This window comes from Lethenteron reissneri, chromosome 65 (assembly GCF_015708825.2).
Source record: "Lethenteron reissneri isolate LAM-NWPU_2019-01 chromosome 65, ASM1570882v1, whole genome shotgun sequence".
Classification (NCBI taxonomy): Eukaryota; Metazoa; Chordata; class Hyperoartia; order Petromyzontiformes; family Petromyzontidae; genus Lethenteron; species Lethenteron reissneri.
In genome coordinates, this window is record NC_083843.1 from 10,940,306 (window position 1) to 10,957,409 (window position 17,104).

At 44.6% G+C, this 17,104-nt stretch overlaps 1 protein-coding gene across 3 annotated transcripts; it reads left to right on the forward strand.

Annotated features, from left to right (window-relative positions):
• The first annotated feature begins 1,983 nt into the window (after positions 1–1,983).
• Positions 1,984–16,383, forward strand: LOC133359539 (aerolysin-like protein). 3 transcript variants are annotated; one of them, XM_061577974.1, is made up of 10 exons: positions 1,984–2,544; positions 3,852–4,111; positions 5,589–5,667; positions 7,270–7,398; positions 8,184–8,303; positions 10,751–10,861; positions 11,583–11,675; positions 12,384–12,476; positions 13,220–13,275; positions 15,349–16,383. In XM_061577974.1, the coding sequence occupies exons 2-10, from the start codon at positions 4,025–4,027 to the stop codon at positions 16,297–16,299; spliced, it is 1,719 nt and encodes a 572-aa protein (XP_061433958.1). In that variant the 5' UTR covers positions 1,984–2,544; positions 3,852–4,024; the 3' UTR covers positions 16,300–16,383. The 3 variants fall into 3 exon arrangements, with proteins under 3 accessions (XP_061433958.1, XP_061433959.1, XP_061433960.1); XM_061577975.1 differs by having other exon boundaries at positions 10,754–10,861; XM_061577976.1 differs by having other exon boundaries at positions 7,270–7,389.
• The last annotated feature ends 721 nt before the right edge of the window (positions 16,384–17,104 follow it).

The window sequence follows — 17,104 nt, forward strand, 5'->3', positions numbered from 1 at the left end:
GCTGATCTATTCTGGACACGATGGACCCATGAATATGTACTTTTATATGAACGTCAGAAATGGTCCAGGCCCAAGAGAAACTTTGAAGAAGGAGACATTGTCCTCATCGTGGGACGGTCAAGCTCCCTGAAATTCCTGGCTAATGGGAAGAATAATCGAGACCATGCCAGACTCCAACGATTTTGTCCATCGCGTGTGTGTTTAAACAAAGTACGGCACACTAGAGCGACCTATTACAAAGCTCTATTACAAAAAGCAGCATGAAAGATAAAAAAATAAGGCTCAAGAAAGCCAATAAGTGGCAGAAATACAATAAATAATTCTTGTTATAAGTAAAGTTCTTTATTTCGAGTTTGTGGCTCTTAAGGGTACAGTTAACAGTAATTTCTATGCTCCCTGCTTAGCCAATTAGAGGCTGGTGATGTAAGAGCCATGAGACAGAAAGTGAATGTATTACTTCTGTGTATACATTGTATGTACATCTGTCATACATTTTTTGAAGTTTGAGAATACTTGACTTGGAATATTCCAATTGTTTAGAATCCCCCCCCCTGGTTAGACGCTCTGCTTTTTGGAGCCAGGACGTCACTTCCGGTCTGGCAGTATAAAATGGAAGCCAGGGGGGGAAGAACTAGATGGAGTGAGTGGCCAGTCTTTGACCACCGTGTGATAACGTGATAAAGTTAAAGACGAGCTATAACTTTGAAGACCGTTAATTTTGTGCAACTAAAAAAATATAAAGAAAGAAACAGTTTTAGATTTAAGACGGCCAAACACGCATCCGAATTATTGCTACATTTAGGTTAAGGCGTAGCTTAGTTTTGGTACAAGAAAGCTGCGCCTACACCACCCACCCACTAACTGACCCACTCACCAACCCACTCGCTCACTCGACTACTCACCTACCCACCCACTCAGCAACCCACTCACGTACCCACTCACTCACTCACCAACCCACCCACCCACTAACTCGCCTACTCACCCACCCACCCACTAACTCACCCACTCACCAACCCACTCGTTCACTTGCCCACCTACTCACCTACCCACCCACTAACTCACCCACTCACTCACTCACCAACCCACTCACCCACCCACCCACTAACTCGCCTACTCACCCACCCACCCACTAACTCACCCACTCACCAACCCACTCGTTCACTTGCCCACCTACTCACCTACCCACCCACTAACTCACCCACTCACTCACTCACCAACCCACTCACCCACCCACCCACTAACTCGCCTACTCACCCACCCACCCACTAACCCACTCACTCACTAACCCACCCGTTCACTTGCCCACCTACTCACCTACCCACCCACTAACTCACCCACTCACTCACTCACCAACCCACTCACCCACCCACCCACTAACTCGCCTACTCACCCACCCACCCACTAACTCACCCACTCACTCACTAACCCACTCGTTCACTTGCCCACCTACTCACCTACCCACCCACTAACTCACCCACTCACTCACTCACCAACCCACTCACCCACCCACCCACTAACTCGCCTACTCACCCACCCACTAACTCACCCACTCACCAACCCACTCGTTCACTTGCCCACCTACTCACCTACCCACCCACTAACTCACCCACTCACTCACTCACCAACCCACTCACCCACCCACCCACTAACTCGCCTACTCACCCACCCACCCACCCACTAACTCACCCACTCACCAACCCACTCGTTCACTTGCCCACCTACTCACCTACCCACCCACTAACTCACCCACTCACTCACTCACCAACCCACTCACCCACCCACCCACTAACTCGCCTACTCACCCACCCCTGTCCACACAACCTTGGGTATCCTCTTTGACTCCTTCCGTTTACTCGCCTCTCAGGTCTCCGCCATCACCCGCACCCGTCGATTCCACCGTGTAAACATTTGCAAAACACGCCCCTCCTGTATGTATGTATCAATCACTAATTCACCTCATCCACTCATCCACCGACTCTCTAACCCACTCACCCACTAACTCGATCACTCACCCACCCACTCACTAACCCACCCATTAACTCAATCAATCATGAACTCACCCACCCACCTACTAACCCACTCACTGACCCATTCACTCACTAACCCACTCACTCACCAACGCACCCACTAACCCACTCGCCCACCCACCCAACCACTCACTAACCCACCAACCAACTCTTTCGTCCAACCACCCCCCCCTCCTAACGTCACCTGTGGCGGATATGTAAAGGAAGTGAAAGAGGGAACCAGAATTGTACCGTGTGATGTCACGAAACCGCGGAAAGAAAACAAACAAACATACTCTTTGGTTCTTTCGGTAAATTCACGTAGGAAGAAATCAGCAGTTGTCCTGCTGTATCGGTTCCGCCGGATGACGATCGCTTCTGTTGCGATCGAAACGTCGTGATTTATTTTATTTCTACCTACGTGACTTTACCGAAAGAACCAAAGCGTATGGATTCCTGTGGTCACGAAAGCTTCAAATCAAGATAGAAAAAAAACAACCCAAGTTCGAAAAGTGTCCACTGAAGTTTCGTTGCCTGCGTGAGTTCTTTTACAATCTGCTGATGTTGTTGATGATGTTGCTCGTTTCTCTGTGGGTAATTTGTGTGTCTATGTGAGTCTCTTTGTCTCTATGGGTCTCTGTAACTATATGGGCTCTATGTATCTGTATGGGTATCTGCGTCTCTGTGTGTCTATATGGGTCTCTGTGTCTATCGGGATTTGTATCTCTAACTGGGTATTTGTCTCTATACGGGTCCCTGTGTGTCTACGGTGGGTCTCTGTGTCTGTATCGGTCTCTATGTATATACATCGGTCTCTGTATATACATCGGTCTTTGTATATATACATCGGTCTATATGTATATACATCGGTCTATATGTATATACATCGGTCTCTATGTATATACATGGGTCTCTATGTATTTACATGGGTCTCTATGTATATACATGGGTCTCTATGCATTCAGAGAATTTGTCTGCTGCTATGAATGTCCACATCATGATGCTGAAAATCCATGTCCGTGCGTTTGTTTCCCCAAACCGCACGCAGGCAACAGCGGTGGATACGTGCGGTTTGGGGAAAACCAACAAATGACTCAACAACAACACGCAGCAGCAGTTCTAAAGACATGAGTTGTCAATGTGGTGTAGTGTATAGTGGTGAAGTGTATAGTAGAGTAGTGTATAGTGTAGTGTATAGTGGTGAAGTGTATAGTAGTGTAGTGTATAGTGGTGAAGTGTATAGTAGTGTCGTGTATAGTGTAGTGTATAGTGTAGTGTATAGTGTAGTGTATAGTGGTGAAGTGTATAGTAGTGTAGTGTATAGTGTAGTGTATAGTGTAGTTGTATAGTGTATAGCATAGCGGTGTCGTGTTATAGTATGTTCTTAATATAGGTTTTTTTTTAGGTTATACTGTAGTGTGTAGTGTATAGTGGTGCAGTGTATAGCATAGTGGTGTGACTTTACCGGAAGAACCAAAGAGTATGGATTCCTGCAGTCACGAATGCTTCAGATCAAGATAGTGGTGTAGTGTTATAGCGTGTTCATAATACAGTTTTTTTTAGGTTATACTGTAGTGTATAGTGTATTGTATACTAGCATGGTGTGTAGTGTCTAGTGTAGTGTAATCGCAAAGTCTGTAGTGTATACTTTAATGGTGGTGGTGTATTGAATAGAGTGTGGGGTATATTGTATAGTGGTGGTGTATAATAGCATGGTGTATAGTACAGTGTATAATGTCATGGTGTATCGTGTAGTGTATAATAGTATGGTATATAGTGTATTGTATAGTGCGTAGTGTAAAAGGACGCGTATGTTACTAATTCCGAACTTCTTTCGCACGCCAGCTAGCAGCGCCAATCGGAGGCGGCTCCAACTCACGACAACAGAGCGGTGAATCACGCTCACTCGCTCGTACCAAGGGACGAAATTAACCAGCCGTACCACGCAAGAGGGCGAACTCCATACGGCACAGGGGAAGAGATTTCGGCAAAAAGAAAGCCGCGAGCCCTCTCTGATCATGGTGCCTATGGCGGTGGCGGTCGTGGTGGCAATGGTGGCGGTTGCGGTGCTATCGGCTGCTACAGCAACTGTGTCGATGATGCAGGTGAGGGGTGGATTTTCCCGTGTGTCGAGAGAATTCGCAGTGATGGGAAGAGTCATCCGGGCATCTAATTCAATTGCCCGACACTTCACCGGCGATTTAAACTAAAGACAAAACGTCTTCATCGTGGCCAGGTGGAAGGTCCCCTCTGAGTTGATGTGTGGCTATTTACTCATGAGCCACCTGGCCGTCACAAATGATAGCACCTTTACCCTTCTATCTGGCAACAAAACTGACACCTTTTTTACAAGGAGTCATGTTTGCATTGACCACAATACCTGCAGTCGGAATGCGCCTTTTGGCGTCATCTGGTCCAACACCATGTGAGACTAGGCTCTAAGAAAAGCTGTCTCGGGTGTGGACCAATCAACTTCAAGGACAGTGCACATTATCAGAGTTATGTTTTTTGTTTGCATTATGACTGCAGGTATTGTGGTCTATGCAAACATGACTCCTTGTAAAAAAAAGGTGTCAGTTTTGTTGCCAGATGGAAGGGTAAAAAAACAATTATCATATTTTTTACTGGCAAATGAGGTTCCAATAGTGATATCATCATCGTCACGTGGAAATGTATAGTAGCAGACAAATACTCTGAACGCGTGGTGATGTCGATTCTAAATGTGGAGCTTAAAAACGGAGGACCCGCAGAAAAATCCATGAGGCCATCACGAGGAGAGAGAGAGAGAGATGCAATTCTCCAAATAATACATCAGGCGTCTGGGTCGAGATAAAACCTACGTCCTTCTGTATACCATTAATGGTGGTGGCGTTAGCTCTGCCTTCCAGTGAAAGAACATTCCATACGTCCTCAGAAGCAGCGGAGCGCAATCTGAAATCGCCCGCGAGTAATTATGTGGTGACCACCATCTTTGTTCGGATGGTTAGCCACTCACCCACTCATCCACCTACCCACTCATCCACCCACTCACTCATCCACCCACTCACTCATCCACTCATCCACCCACTCCCTCATCCACCCACCCACTCATCCACCCACCCACCCACTCATCCACCCACTCACCCATCCACTCACCCACCCACTCACCCACCTACAAACAAATAGTCCAAATGGAGCATTTAGCTGCTGCTATGAATGTCCACACGATGATGATATCATTTGTAATGGCCAGGTCGCTTCTGTTAAAGAGCTACATAGCTCAGTGGTGGGCCTTACATCGGGTAAAATTAAAGCTAAAATAAAAAAAATCGAGCACATACAGCTTACCGGTATCTCTTGTATAACGCGTTCCCCGTCTATTCCCAAAATTGTCAGTTAAGCCATTCATCTTGTAGGGACCTACTTCACACTCACCGAGCTAAACAATTTTTATTATTATTATATTAATCGAGGATACACCCAGTTGCCTAACGTCCGAACAATAGCAACGCAGTAGCTCAGTGGCCCCTTACCTGGTCAAATAAAACTTAGTTTTTGGTTTTGTTTGAGTTGTAAATTGCCCTTCTCTCTACTCGTTCACAGACATCCAAAGCCGGCGAGTGCCCTCATGGATTCTACCGGGCAGCAAGTGGTGACATTTGCTGTCAGCAGTGCGAAGCAGGTGAGGGGAATTGGCCCTAAATTTGTACTTAAAACTTTCGTGACTGCAGCAATTCAAATTCTTTGGTTCTTTCGGTGAAGTAACGTAGACAGAAAAACAATAACAAAAAAAGTGAATAAAGTGAATAAATACAATAAAATAAAATCATGAAAGTGTTTGTTATTATTTTTATTTGTTATTTTTAATATGTATTTTTTTAATTCACTTTACTTTTTATTCTTTTTCTATCTAAGTGACTTTTCTGGAAAAAAACACAAAGAATAGAAATTGGCCATCTCCTAGTAAAAAAACATTTTTTACAATCGACATATTTTAAAGTTCGCAGATAGTGGTGGTGTTCTTTTCTTAAAATAAGCCGGGGAAAACCATTCTATTGGCAGTGCAGCTATTGTAAAGAGGCTTCTGTGTTGTGAGTGGGTGTACGCGTGTGTTGAACTTCTCTCGCACCACAGCACGTAGCTAACCGCGCGCATCGGAGGTGGCAGGGGATCTACAACAAACCACAAACACAGAGGAATGTAGTTCTAAAGAAATGTCAATGCAGCATAGTAGTGTATTGTATAGTGGTGTAGTGTATAATGAAAGTGTATAGTGGTGTAGCGTGCAGCGTAATGTAGTAGTATAATGTATAGTGTGTGTTGTGTAGTGTATAGTAGTGCAGTGTATAGTGTAGTGGAGTATTGTGTGTTATATATAGTCTGTAGTGTATTGTATAGTGCAGCGTATAATGTAGTGTATAGTATAGTGTATCGTAGTTTGGTGTATAGTATGTGGTGTATAGTATGTGGTGTTTGGTGTACTGTTTAGTAGTGTATTGTAGTGTATAGTAGAGTGTATTGAAGTGTTTAGCAGAGTGTACGTTGAATTTTTTTGTCAGCGTACGGAGCCAACCACGCTAATTGGAGGTGCAGGGGAAGGATAACAAACTACAAACACATGATGGCAATTGCACAATCACGGTACAATTGGGGACGCCATAGTGGCTAGGAGATGTTAACTACCTCGACTGGTATGCAGGAGGTCGTAGGTTCGATCCATGATCCTGCCTCTCTCTTTCCCCCCCATGGATTGTTTTCCGGGTCCTCCAGTTTTTTCCTCCAAGTTTAGAATAAACATCACGCGGTAAGAGTATTTAGAGGTTTTGCTGCTATAACTTTCCACACGATAATGATATCAGCCACTTGGTTGAGTTGCTATCATTTGCGATATTAAGGCGCCGATTCTGAAAAAGATCTACGGAGCTCAGCGGGGTCTTACACATCGTAGGATGAAAATATATATAAGTTTAGCCTTTCGGCGTCATCTGGTCGAACACCATATGAGACTAGGCTCTAAAGAAAGCTGTCTCTGGTGTGGACCAATCAGTTTCAAAGACAATGCATAAATTATCAGAGTATTGTTTTTTGTTTGCATTTGACTGCAAGTATTGTGGTTAATGTAACCATGATTCTTTGCAAAAGGTGTCAGTTTTTGTTGCCAGAAAAAAGGGGAAACCCCCTATTAGTATAAGTTTAGCCGAGTATATATATATTTTCCCATAAAAACAATCATTTCTGAACGTTTGTCTGTGTGTTCGTGTGTTTTGTGTTTTGCTCCCAAAAGGGGAGTATTTAATATCGGACTGCACAGCTGAACAGGGACACTCCGGCTGTCAAATCTGCGATGGTGGCTATTATACGGAGTATCCAAACAGCTCACCAAAATGCATGGAGTGCTCACCTTGTGAGTCTGGTGAGCGACTCATCCCGATTGTCTTGTGTGCTGAAGCATCATTAGCCTAACACCCGATACACTATGCTGTACACTACACTATACACTACGCTATACACTACTATACACTACACTATACACAACACTATACACTACTATACACTACACTCTACACTACACTATACACTTCTATACACTACTATACACTACCACATACTACACTACTATATTTACACTAATGAACTCTACACTCTACACTACTATACACTAGTAAAACTACACTATACATTGCTATACACTATACTATACACTACAATACACTTCTATACACTACTATACACTACACTACTATACACTATACTACTATTAAACACTACACTATACCCTACGCTGTACGCTACTATACACTACGCTAAACACTGTACATTATACTATACACTGCACACTACTATGTACTAAACGACTATACACTTCACTACTAAACACTACACTAATACACACTACACTATATACTATATACTACTGCATACTATACACTACACTATACACTCCACTACTAAACACGGCACTATACACTATGCTATACACTATACACGGCGCTATACACTATGCTATACACTACACTATACACTTCACTATACACTACACTATTATACAGTGCACTACGATACACTACACTACTATACACTACACTACTATACACTACACTATACATTACACTATACACTACACTACTATACACTACTATACACGACACTACGAAACACTACACTATACACTACTCTATATTTTTCTCTCATCCACAGATGAGGAAGAGGAGCGGCAATGCAACACAACCACAAACAGACGGTGCAGATGCAAACCCGGCTACCATAAGCCTGGCGGCGAGGCGTTCTGCAGGGAAGATTCTGTTCCCTCTGCGACAGGTAGTCCAACCGGCACCCCTGACTCCGACGATCTCGTCACGGAGCGATATAAACCATCATCATCGTCATATAAAATATCATATGAACCAAGATCACATTAACCACCATCATCAAAAAACCGTCACCATCATCATATAAACCATCATCATCATATAAACCATCATCATCATATAAACCATCATCATCATATAAACCATCATCATCATATAAACCATCATCATCAAATAAACCATTATCATATAAACCATCGTCGTCATATAAACCATCATCGTCGTCATATAAACCATCATCACGTAAACCATCATCATCGTCATATTAAATATTATCATATGAACCAAGATCACATGAACCACCATCATCAAAAAACCGTCACCATCATGATATAAACCATCATAATCCTATAAACCATCGTCGTCATATAAACCATCATCATCATATAAACCATCATCATCATATAAACCATTATCATATAAACCATCATCATCATATAAACCATTATCATCATATAAACCATCGTCGTCATATAAACCATCATGGTCGTCATATAAACCATCATCATCATCATCACGTAAACCATCATCATCGTCATATAAAATATTATCATATGAACCAAGAGCACATGAACCACCATCATCAAAAAACCGTCACCATCATGATATAAACCATCATATAAACCATCGTCGTCATATAAACCATCATCGTCGTCATCAAATAAACCATCATAATCATATAAACCGTCATCATATAAACCATCGTCGTCATATAAACCATCATCATCATATAAATCATCATCATATAAACCACCATCATCATATAAACCACCATCATCATATAAACCATCATCATCATATAAACCATCATCATCATATAAACCATCATCATCATATAAACCATCACCATCATCATCATATAAACCATCATCATCATATAAACCATCATCATCCTGATCATCATCTTCACAGCAGCAACAGCGGCTTTTAGGCTGGCTGGTGAATAAAGATGGTCACCCCATCATCAGGCAGCGTTTTGAGATGCTATCCACACTACATTATACACTACATTATACACTACTCTATACACGACACTACTATACACTGTGATACTATATATTACACTACTATACACTACACTATTCACTACTATGAACTATGCACTACACTACGAAACACTATTTTATATACTGCACACTGTTATATACTACACTAAAGTACACTATTATACAATACTCTACTATACACTACACTACTATACACTATACCACGATACACTAATATACACGACACTACTATACATTGTACACTACAATACTATAAACTACACAGCTATATACTAAACAACTATACACTACATGACTATTTACTACACTAAAATAAATATTCTACACACTACACTATACACTACTTTATACTACACGACTGTACACTACACTTCTAAACACTACACCTCTATTACACTACACTATACACTACACTATACACAACAACAACCGCCATTCGCCACTAAGTGGTGGTGACATCACCACGACGCTTGTGCCAGGCCATGTTCCTCTTGAGGCCTCGTGAAGTGTCGAACGTCCGTTGTTACTGGAGGGCGACTGCCTCCAACTGCCCAGTAGCGTCCTTCACGAGCCTCCTCCACAGAGGCCGATTTTGACACTGCTGGTACCAGTCATCGGCAAATCCACACAGCTCAACATCCTCCCGTACCACATCACTCCATCTCTTCACTAGCCCATGCCGCGCCCGTTTAGCCCCCTCGATCCGGCCGAACAAAAGCTGTTAAGGCATGCGGTGGCTGGGCATGCGGGCTACATTGCCCAGCCAACGCAGCCTTGCCTGCCGGAGCTCACCGATGGGACTTTGTCCAGATCTTTCAAGTATATGTGAGCTCCTCACACAATGCAACCTGGTTAAACCCAGGATGGATCGTAGGCAGGCCAGCCTAAATGTTTCTAACCGTCGAAGATGTTCCATTAGGGGGGTCCACGTTTCGCAAGCGTAGAGAAGTGAGGGAATGACTGTGGCCGAGAAGACCTGAAGCTTCGTGCAGAGCGACAGACCAGGTAGCTTCCACACAGCGTCACGCAACCGATGAAAAGATAATGCCGCTCGACTGATTCAGAGTGAGGCCTCTGCTTTGTAACCAGGAGCTGGTTATAAGCACACTGCCCAGGTATGGGAAACTCTCCACTCTTTCTACAACTGCTCCATCACACAAAGTACCCATACTTGGTTTTGGTGGGGCTGATGGTAAGACCACACCTCTTAGTGGCACACTTCAGGTTCAGCATCAGCGCCACCAACTCCTACTCTAAGTGAGCAGCAATCACCAGATCATCAACATACATAGACACATACACAGACACATACAGAGAAACACACACAGACACAGAGACAGCGACACACACAGACACACACACAACCCTGCGTGCTTTTCTTTTCAAACAGGAGGAGGCAAGACAGCGGTCATTGCGGTGGCCGTGGTTCTGCTGCTTCTGTTTGGCGCTGCTGTTGCTGCTGCGTTCATTTACAGGACGAAGGGGGGGAAATTTCCATGCGGTAAAGTAGCGACCATTTTTATTTCTCGCATTGCACCTGTGAACTAGAATCTTTATTTATGCATACACTGGAGGAGGAAATCCCAAAAGCCGTGAAGCTCTTTATTCACTCATGGTCCAGAAAGGGGGCGTGAGATCATAAAGTTCAGTACCAAGTTATTTATTTATATTTTTATACTGGAAGAAATATGATTATCTACAAAGCTCTTCTGTTCCCACGGATGGCGCTAGTAGGTTTTTCACCGGACCAGGTCAAAGCGTGACAGAATGTGACCACCACTGGACTTGGCTGCTACTATAAATGTCTCCACGATGGTGGATCAGCCCACGTGGTTGAGCTGCTATCACTAATGATGGCCAGGTCGCTTCTGAAAAAATAGCTCAGAAGCGTCTCTGTCTCACGTGGAAGTCGCGTGGATATTTCTCTCCACATTTAGAATCAACGTCACGCATGTAAGAGTATTGGGCTTCTGATATACATTTCTACGCGATGATGATGGTAATCAGACACTTTGTTAAACCCCTTTCATTTGTGTTAGCCAGGTCACGTAGCTCAGTGGGGCCTTACCCAGTAAAATACAAACTCTTTAGTTTAAGTAAAAATGAAGTATGCCAAACATCCTCGTTGTGTGAAAGGGGCAATATCAGGGCTGCACACCCATTTTTAACATTTTGACTGCATTCATTTGATTGTTGTTTTTCTTCTCTCGTTCAACCTCCAGACGGGGAGCCTGGTAACCCTGATCATCCCAGATCGACTGCATCGCCTCTTCTTACGAAGAATAAACAAAACCCTGAGGCTGTACCTTCCACAGGTCAAAATGAACATCAAATACATATTGCAAACAATTCATCGTTTTGAATTGCTGGCAAAAAAAACACACAATAGATAAAAGTGTATATTTAAAAATAAATGTTAGTTTCAAGTTATAAAAACGTGACACTTACCGAGCTGCATGTCCTCAGGCCCCCACCCCTCTCGGCAAACAACAACAACAACAGCCGCCATTCGCCACTACGGGGCACTACAGTGGCTAGGAGATGTTAACTCCCTCGCATGGTGGACAGGAGGTCGTGGGTTCAATCCCGACCCTGTGAGATGTGAACTCTTTCACCTGATATACAGGAGGTCGTTGGTTCGATCCCAACCCTGACTCCTGCTTTATATTTGGAGCCTGCGTGTCTCTCTCCCCGTGGTCGCGTGGATTTTTCTCCTGGTCCTCCGGTTTTGCCCTCCACATTTAGAATCAACATCACGCGTTTACAAAGTATTGGGCTGCTGCTCTACATATCTACGCGATGATGATGGTAATCAGCCACTTTATTGATTTGCTATCAATGGTGGTAGCCAGGTTACTTCTAAAACAGAGCTACATGGTTCTGTGGGGCTGATGAAGTAAAAATGAAGTATGCCAAACATCATCGGTGTTGTGAACGGGCAATATCAGGGCTGCACACCCTTGTTTAAACATTTTGCCTGCATTTATTTGATTTTTGTGTTTCTTCTCTCGTTCAACCTCCAGACGGGGAGCCGGGTAACTTTGATGTCCCAGACTTGACTGCATCGCGTCAAGATGAACAGCAAATAACAGTGTCTGGACCATCCACAGGTCAAGGTGAACAGCAAATCCCTATTGTTAATATTTCATCATTTTGAATTGCTGGCAAAAAAACACCCCAATAGATAAAAATTAAGATTTAAAAATAAATTATGTTGAAGTTATAAAAATGTGACACTTACCCAGCTTCATGTCCTAAGGCCCCCACCACCACTCGCCACTACGGGGCGCTACGGTGGCTAGGAGATGTTAACTACCTCGCCTGGTGTACAGGAGGTCGTGGGTTCGATCCCGACCCTGTCGCCTGCTCTATATTTGGAGTCTGCGTCGTCTCTTTCTCTCTCTACCCGTGGTAGTCACTACATGGATTTTGTCCAGGTCCTTCGGTTTTTCCCCTCAACATTTAGAATCAACATCGCCATGCATTGAGATTATTTGGATTACCTTGCTGATAAAAATGTCCAAATTATATCGGACATTGTATTGAGTTGCTATCATTTGTGATAGGCCAGGTCGCTTGTAAAAAATAATTGTTAAAACCTCAGTGGGGGTTTGCCTGGTAGGATGTGTGCATGGTTTGGTGTTGTATATTTGTCTTTGTTTGGGTGATTTGTTTACCTGTCCTGTACTTTGTACTCCAATCGTGTTTTTGGAACAGTTTGTTGTTGTAACGTTCTGACCACGTGACCCCCTACCTTGACCATCTGTGATCAAAGAGCTTTATAGCTGATCGGATTCCTCCTCCGGTATGCAATATAATATTGTGATTCTCGTGATTATTTTTCATTTAAACTTTGCAGATCCAATCAACTTAGAATTAAATGAAGACAACCGGGCCATTCCTCAGGAAGAGCAGGTAACTCGCTATTCAACACGACGTCCATTGTGCAGTGTGTAGTGCATAGTAGTGTAGTTTATAGTGGTGTAGTGTATAGTGTAGTTTACAATGGTGTAGTGTATAGTGGTGTATAGTTTAGTTTATAGTGGTGTAGCGTATAGTAGTGTATAGTGTAGTGTAGTTTATAATAGTGTAGTGTATAGTGGTATAGCGTAGTATATAGTAGTAAAGTTAATAGTAGTGTGTATAATAGAGTGTATTCGTGGTGTCATGTATAGTGGCATAGTTTATGGTAGTGTAGTATATAGTAGTGTAGTGTATAGTGGTGTAGTGTATAATAGTGTAGTGTATAGTGGTGTAGTGCATACTGTGGAGCGGGAAAAAGTCAGAGGACCCAGAGAAAAATCCACGCAGTGACCACCAAGGGGAGTAAGGAGGCAGAAAGAGACAGACTCCAAATATACAGCAACAGGCATCGTCAAGGTCACGGGATCGAAAACCCGACTTCCTGCATACTATGCGAGGGAGATCACATCTGCTAGCCACCACAGCGCCACGGAGACACAGACACATGGAGACAAAGCTAGACACAGCAACAACAACCGCCATTCGCCACGAAGTGGCGGTGATGTCACCACGTCGCTTGTCCCAGGCTATGTGGACGTTGAGGACACGTGAAGTGTCGAACGCCCGCCGGCAGGAGATCACGGGGCAGACCCAGGTGCCACGGGTCGACTGACTGAGATGAATAGCTGATCAACCACCTGTGCCCCCTACTGTGTCAACTTGCTGTGCTTTAGCCACCCGATGCTCTGCTCGTTGTTGTGAGCGTCGCTCCTCCGCCCTCCGTTGTTGTTGGAGGGCGACTGCCTCCAACTGCCCAGCAGCGTCTTTCACGAGTCTCCTCCACAGAGGCCGATCTTGACACTGCTGGTACCAGTCATCGTCAAATCAACTCAGCTCCACATCCTCCTGTACCACATCACTCCATCTCTTCTCTAGTCCGTGCCGCGCCCGTTTAGTCCCCTCTATCCGGCCGAACAAATCTGTTTAGGCATGCGGTGGCTGGGCATGCGGGCTACATGACCCAGCCACCACAGCCTAGCCTGTCGGAGGAGCTCACCGATGGGACTTTGCCCAGATCTTTCAAGGATTTGTGAGCTCCTCACACAATCCAGCCTGGTTAAACCCAGGATGGATCGTAGGCAGGCCAGCCTAAATGTTTCCAATTAGCGAAGATGCTCCATTAGGGGGATCAACGTTTCGCAAGCGTAGAGAAGTGAGGGAATGACCGTGGCCGAGAAGACTTGAAGCTTCGTGCGGAGGGACAGACCAGGTAGCTTCCACACAGCGTTACGCAACCGATGAAAAGATGTCGCTCGACTGATTCTGAGTGAAAACCTACTACTACAAACCTTATCTATTAACATTAAAAATGTTTAAACGGTTGAGAACCAAAGGGGGTGTAAGGCTGCAGTAAAGGGTAGGATCCACTGGACTAAACCACGCTTTACGTGGCTGGTTAACGTGGCCTCTTTTTTTCTAGGCAGGCAGCAAAGAAAAAATTAAACTTCTCTTCTGCTACTGCACTGCCGCCACAAGGGGCAATGTAGTCCCCGCGACCACAAACAGTTGACTGAAATTTTCAGCGGTGGCTACACTCACGTGGATGTAAACGTGTGCGCGTTGTGCCGTGCTTATTGCTGCTAACAAGAAATGGCGCAATATAAAGTGGTTATGCATTTTGTAAAAATGTTGGCACCAGGTTTTCTTATTCTCATAAACTTACCTACAATGTGAAAACCACCACCATCCATGATAAACTATGTATTTCGTACTAAACGATTACCGCATTCAATTTTGGCACTCTAAAATGGTGTCTGGATGAATTTATATGTTTGCTGGACCTTCATTCTGAGCACTTTTGAACTACTTCACAGTGTAAAATGAAGACAAGAATGTCACACTAAACTACAGTCGATGGTGAATGGTAGTAATGCTTGCGTTTCAATGATACGATGGCAGCCGCAAGAGAAGAGGCTTTAAAAAACATTTGGCACGCTCTCCCGTATGCTTCTGTCTCCCTCTCAGGTTGACACCATGGTGTCCCCGTATACGCTGAAGATGATTGGCGGCCAAGGTGGAAACGAGTTCTCGTTTAACTGGCAGGAGAATGTGGCCACGCTGCAGAAGCTCTCCGTGAGCGTTGGAGGCTGCCAGGTGAGGGGCGTCGAGGTGTGGCTGACGGACAGGCGCAGGAAGACATTCGGCACCGTGAACTCCTCCGCTGAGGGGTTCGAATTCAAGTCGGGCGAGTTCATCACGAGCCTCTCGCTGTGGGGCAACGGGGATGGCACGCACCTGGGCGCCATCAAGTTCAGAACGAGCCACAGCCGCGAGTTCTTTGCCAAGATAATGGATTTGGAGCTCAAGAACGAGTACAAGATCGACGTGGGCTCTGGCATCTGCTTGGGTGTTCAGGGCCGAGCGGGGTCCGACATCGACTCCATGGGCTTCCTCTTCATCAATGCCATAAAGTCGTCGGTGATCCATGAAATGAAGTACCCGACTATGCACCAGGTTCTGCCCAACGTGCAGACGGAGGAGATTAATGAAATGCAGTACAAGAACGACACCAGCGTCGATCAGTCCTACACCTTCGAGAGCTCTAAGAGAATCACCAAAACATCATCCTGGTCCACCACCAACAACATCGAGTTCACCTTCAGCCTGATGGTGAAAGCCGGTATCCCCAAGATCGTGGAGGTGGGGAGCGATATCAGCTTCACTGTTGGATGTGAAAGGACGTGCAAGGTGGAGGAGTCTGAGGAGAAGACTGAAATGCTCACGTTCCCAGTCTCTGTTCCGCCCCACAAGACCATCAACGTGGTCGCCAACATCGGGCACGTCAAAGTCGACCTTCCGTACACGGCCCTGCTGCGCATCACCTGCGTGAATGGCGCAATCCTTGATGCTCCCCTGAACGGCGTCTACAAGGGGCTCACTTACACCAAGATGGCGGCCGTCGCTTCTGAGTGCTAGAGCGGCGTTTCAAAGCATCTTTTTTTGGTGATGTTTATGAAGTGTTTTAAAGGAATTTTTTTTTGGCTGTGTAAAAGTAACCAATAAAAAAAAGACTAATGCATTGAACCATTTGCTTTTACAAGTCTCTCGGTTATCCCCCGGTCGATGCGTGTGGTGCAGGAAGACAGTTCCCCTTGAGGCACTGAAAGGTACGAAAACCCGAGGCGTTTGTGGGTACAGGTGTTAACACAAACTTTGGGGCCTTTCAGAATCGATTTTCCACTTGTGAAAAGTTTAATCGAAGCTTCTCGTTGAAACCTGGCTAGTAAATGTGTTGTGTAGTACTTCTTGACACCCCGGAGACGTGTAGAGCCAGACGGAGATGAGAATTCTTACATGGCTTTATTTTGGTGATTTTCGATAAGTTTTTCGGTTTGGCCATGTTTGTTTGTTGTAGTACAGAGTTAGACTGATGGCCTTAATCTAAGTTGTCTTGTGGTTGTTGTTGTTTGACTTGCATCCCACTGGGATTTTTGCACATTTTTGTGTACGGTGCTTCTTCTGCAATATTTTACTGTCTTTTCTTGGATTTTCTGTTTGAACTCAGTCACATAGTCACCTTAAGATGTTTCTTGTTCATGTTTTTGTTTTTTTGTTTGTTGCGGTTGCACCCGATTCAAGAGCCGAATGGCTCACAGGGCTATACCTAATCAATGAACTTGAACTTATACACTCCGTTTACACTCGACGCTTATACACGTCATGGTACGCGTCAGAACTCTGTCCTTCACGCAGACATCCCTCAGCTATCTACGCCCCACTC

Coding starts and splice junctions, on each gene's coding strand:
- LOC133359539 (XM_061577974.1), top strand. CDS start 4,025: ATGGTGCCTATGGCGGTGGCGGTCGTGGTGGCAATGGTGGCGGTTGCG. Junction 8,304..10,750: donor TTCTGTTCCCTCTGCGACAG/GTAGTCCAACCG, acceptor CTTTTCAAACAG/GAGGAGGCAAGACAGCGGTC. Junction 13,276..15,348: donor CCATTCCTCAGGAAGAGCAG/GTAACTCGCTAT, acceptor TCTCCCTCTCAG/GTTGACACCATGGTGTCCCC.